The sequence below is a fragment of the Macrobrachium nipponense genome, chromosome 34 (genome assembly GCF_015104395.2).
Source record: "Macrobrachium nipponense isolate FS-2020 chromosome 34, ASM1510439v2, whole genome shotgun sequence".
NCBI lineage: Eukaryota > Metazoa > Arthropoda > Malacostraca > Decapoda > Palaemonidae > Macrobrachium > Macrobrachium nipponense.
In genome coordinates, this window is record NC_061095.1 from 51,455,670 (window position 1) to 51,460,669 (window position 5,000).

The 5,000-nt window shown below is 38.2% G+C and overlaps 1 protein-coding gene across 1 annotated transcript in view; it reads left to right on the forward strand.

The window, feature by feature from the left end:
- The first annotated feature begins 3,679 nt into the window (after positions 1-3,679).
- The window catches only part of LOC135208095 (uncharacterized), a 34,633-nt gene continuing 33,312 nt past the window's right edge, over positions 3,680-5,000 (forward strand). Inside the window, exon 1 of the mRNA XM_064240243.1 lies at positions 3,680-3,911. Within this exon, the coding sequence (XP_064096313.1) occupies positions 3,680-3,911 (232 nt within the window). The remainder of the gene's footprint in view (positions 3,912-5,000) is intronic.

Below are 5,000 nucleotides of genomic sequence, written 5' to 3' on the forward strand. Positions count from 1 at the left end.
ACGTGGTTTTCGAGAATGATAAATTACCTTTGCGTGAATAATAGTTTTCTTATTCAGATTTCTGTCACTGGTGGTGTCTCCAGCCATCATTCTCAACAAACAGTTCCACAGAATTTCGTTTCAAAGGTTTTGATTTCATGAACAAAACACACAAATACACACGCATACACACGCAACATGTAAGAACCACAAATTATAATACACGCCCAATATAACTGACGCATCTTCCGTTGGGCGCTGATTCCTGTAGGTCCACACCAGTCCCCATGCACTTATCTCAGGTCAAGGTTGAAAGAAAGCCAGTTTTTATCTAAACCACCAAGCGAGAATAGAAAAAAGTGCAGCGTTGGCGTCGGGTCTTGTGGAATAGGAGCGAGAAATGAGAGAGCAGTGAATCAGGATGTTATATATATGAGAGGGGGGGGGAGACCGGGGGCCTTTGCCCAAACGACCTTTACAGGAGCGCTGTCGTGCGTTCCGTGTCAAGTGTTTTATGGCAGCATCATGGTGTGTAAATTGGAATGGGGAATGTAATGGGGTCTGACTTCCCTCGTCTTCATCTCTGAAGTTGAGTTAATTTTGATGGAAAGAAAAGGAGGGCGGGAGAAATGAGATGTTATAGAATGATGACTCAGATTTCACAATATAAAAATATTATTTGGATGAACTTCAGTAATAAATGTCAATAAACGAATCACATTACCCGGAACTAGTTCCATTATCTAATTTTTTTTATGATCATACTTACTGATCTATTCCTGTCTTGTGGGAATAGAGGCAGTGGTGTTCAGAACCAGGTGTCAGAACCGCTTCTCCATAAAGGAGTTTCCGTTTACCTTGAAGCTCAGGTCACGCTGAAGAACTTCGGTTCTTTTCAAGTTGCAAGTGTCAGTTGGAACTTTTTTTTTTTTCCAATTTGCAAGTGCTAGTTGGAACTTTTTTGTTATAAGTCCTAGTTGGAATTGTTTTCAAGTTGCAAGCACAATTTAAACTTTCCAAGTTTGCAAGTGCTAGTTTCAACTTTTTTGTTGCAAGTGCCAGTTGGAACATTTCTAAGTTGCAAGTGGAAGTTGGAACTGATTTGAACATCCTTCCTCTTGAGAACCAGAAACTTAATGTTCGAAGGACTGAATATATCTGTAAATAGATTTAAATCTGATATATTTTTCATAAGATCTAGTTTCGCAATTATGGTTTAAAGCGCAATTTTTCTGATAATTCCATCAACGAGGACCAATGATCGGCTCTGAAAAAGATCTTGTAAATCTCTGAACATACACGAATACAACTCACTGTGGGAAACGTTTCTGCCTTCCAGCACTTGAGATACGATGTCAAGTCAGGATTGCAGATGTCTTTGCACTTACTGAATGAACTACACTTTTAAAGGAGACGTGAGAGAGAGAGAGAGAGAGAGAGAGAGAGAGAGAGAGAGAATCATAATTCCCCAGTTATGGCATTCATAACGCGCGATTATCGCTCTTCGCAAAAATTCATGCGCGCGTCTGTCTCTCTCCGAAAACTGGTTCCTTCGGAATTATGTTTGAGATTGTGAGGTACGAGAGAAGTTGGGGAATCCTTTGGAGGAAGAAGAACCTGGATAGTGTGTGTGTGTGTGTCTCGTCCAAGACATGTGCATCTGTTCCATGAAGGCACGGAGACTTGGTCTTTTAAACTCAAATGGCGGGAATCATAATTCCTGGACATGGCGGCATTCCAGAATCGTCTGTAGTGATAAAATGCAAAAGAAATGGCGATGTGACAGTGTCCCTTACATCAGCTTGGTCCTAAAGAATTCTTTGTAGTTTTCTGTAAACGAGAACTATTCAGATAGCTTCGTCTGTCCGTCCGCACTTTTTCTGTCCACCCTCAGATCTCAAAACCACTGAGGCTAGAGGGCTGCAAATTGGTATGTTAATCATCCACCCTCCAATCATCAAGCATATTTAAGGTTGAATTTAAGGTTGAATTTAAAGTGTACTTCTGGCATTGCTATAGGTACCAACAACATAGGCCACCACCGGGCCGTGGCTGAAAGTTTCATGGGCTGCGGCTAAGAGTTATATACAGCATTATACGATGTACAGAAAACTCTATTGCGCCGAAGGAACTTCGGCTAATTTTTTACTAGTTTTAATCTTGAGCTTGCAATTGCTCTCGTGGTTTTTTTTTTTTTTCCAAATGTTATTAACGATTCTCTGGTAATTAACGAGTAATTTAACATTCAGAATTAAGAATTAACCTTGACCTTTGTTTGGAATCTGTTAGACATTAATATGCAAAAAGACGTTGCCTTGGTTTATAATACCTTCATACCAACATTTGTGTGTTTGGGTGCGTTTACATATGAATGGATGTATAAGCTCACATATAAACAATAATACATATTCTGAACGTAAATATATGTACAGGCAGGTGTACAAACAGTAATATACATTCTGAATGTGAACATATGTACACAGGTTTGTCTGAAAGCAAAAAGAAAATAGTTAAATTTGGCTCGACTCCCAAAGTGTGCTCTGATGACATTAAAGGGGGAACTTGGTCCCTGATAAGGTCCAATGTTGAAATTACACGGTGTCATTGGCGAGGAGAGAGAGAGAGAGAGAGGTATGAAGATAGTTTTGCGCAGAGAGAGAGAGAGAGAAGATGAAAATAGTCTTGCACAGAAGCATGACCACAGTAGACATAACCTTTTGCAATTTTCCACTGACAACTGACAAAGATCTGAAGACCAGTCGTTACAAATACCAATTCTAGACCCACTTCTTTATAAAGAGAAGAGAAGGGAGTAGAATATAATAATAATAATATAATAGAATAATAATAATAACTAATAATAAAATAATCAATAATAATAATAACTAGTATTCCTAGCTGGGGAAACTTTAAACGAGGCAATTGATCTTGACGGCACCATTTTTGACCCAAAAGGTCAGTGGTCGCTGTAGTGGTGCCTTTTCTTTTTCCTTCGTTATGAAACTGAAATTCTGAACTCCAGTCCCTTTTTACCAATTATAATAATTAACTCTTCTTTCTATAGATTCTAAAAATCTGTGGAATCCATCACACTTTATATGCATTCTAAGAATATATAGAATCCACTGCCACTATTTACATATTATTTTCTAAGAATACGTAGAATCCACTGCCACTCTTCATAATAATTCTAAAAATGAGTCAAATCCACTACCATTCTTTATATATATTCTAAAATATATAAAATCCAATGCTAGTCCTTGTATATATTCTAAGAATACGTAGAATCCACCTCCACTTTTCTACCAGATAAGTATTTCATTCTAATAGCCACAATGCTCTCTGAACTTCTCGATTTTCTTAACACTTTTTGGATGAGTCAGTCACTTCGAAGCCTCAGATGCCAAATTGAAGAATAAATTCTGAACCTTGGCCGACCCAAGTCAGAATTTTCCATCAGATACACTTCAAACTTATATATCACGCTCTATCCAGATCTCCTTCTATCTATCTGATGGTTGACCCAAAACAGTTTCAGCAAATGTTTAAGCCATCAGTAAAAAAAAAATAAATAAATAAAAAGTGAGTTTCTTCTTGTTCTTGTGGAAACCCCCATTCTTTCCCATTTGCGACATCTGACATAAACCGCTTTTGATGTCGGCCTTCTGCTCTGGGCCTGTGTTGGCCTCCGCACTGAGGAATGTTTTCCTCACTTGGAGGAGAGGAAACCTCTCACCCGGAGGAAAGGAATCCTTTTCCTCACTCGGAGAGGAAACGTTTGCCTGACCTGGAGGAGAGGAAATGTTTACCTCACCTGGAGAGAGGGAAACGTTTTCCTCACTTGGAGGAGAGGAAACGTTTTCCTCACCTGGAGGAGAGGAAACGTTTCCTCACGTTGGAGGAGAGGAAAGCGGAATTCCTATTTCATGGAGGTAAAAAAAGGTTTTGACTCAGTGTTTTGTCCTTCTTATCTGAGGGTCCAGGCTTTATGGTGATAAAGATTGAAAATATGTAGTCCAATATTGTTTTTGGGGTTTGCGGGAAATTTTTGTGTGATATTTTTCCTGTTCTCGAGGCGCCAGTGGAAAAAAACATATAGACTTTTTTGCTGCTAGAATTGTATGGATAAATATTTCTATTAATATGCTTATTCGTGACAACAATTATTGGACAAGAATAATGAGCAGAAAGTGTTTATGTACACTTTAAAATTCATTTTTTAATTTTATTAATACCTTCAATATCCGCATTGTAAATAGGTCAGAGATTATTTAGAAGAATCATCTAAATATCACACATTCTGAAACAAGTTCTCCTTCAATAAAAACAGAAAATTCTTTTTCAGCCGCTGAAGGCGAATGAATAAAAACATGTAATACTTTTGGATTAAGGAAAAAAAAAAAAGTCAATGCTAACCAAGTAATATTTGTTTGTTGTTTGTGCAGCTGAGAGAGTCTTCTCGTTTGATTCATATTTGAGGTCAGTAGACAGATATATCAGATCCAGGCTTATTAAAGAACGATTTGAATATTTGATTCTTTAGGATTTGTAACTTCATGAATGGAAAGAATATCATTTTGCCTTTTTTGAAGAATTGACATCTGATTTTATTCCATTCTGAAGGAGTATTTCTGTCATATAGCGAATGTTATTGAACTTTTGTCTATTCACTCCCCCGTAGGAGGGTAGTGCCGTCAGTGCACCTCATGCCGTGCACTGTAGGCATTACTTAAGGTTCTTTGCAGCGTCCTTTCTATGGCCTCTAGCTGCAACCCCTTTCATTCCTTTTGCTGTACCTCCTTTCGTATTTGTTTCTTCAACATTTCTTTCCTCAACCCTCTCCTAACTATTGCTTTCATAGTGCAACTGCAAAAGGTTTTCCTCTTGTTACAACTTTCAAACCTTCTTACAGGCAGTTTCCGTTTCAGCGCTGAATGACCTCATAGGGCCCAACGCTTGGCCTTTGGCATAATGTCTATATTCTATTCTATTCTATTCCTTTCATCAGTTCAAACAGAATG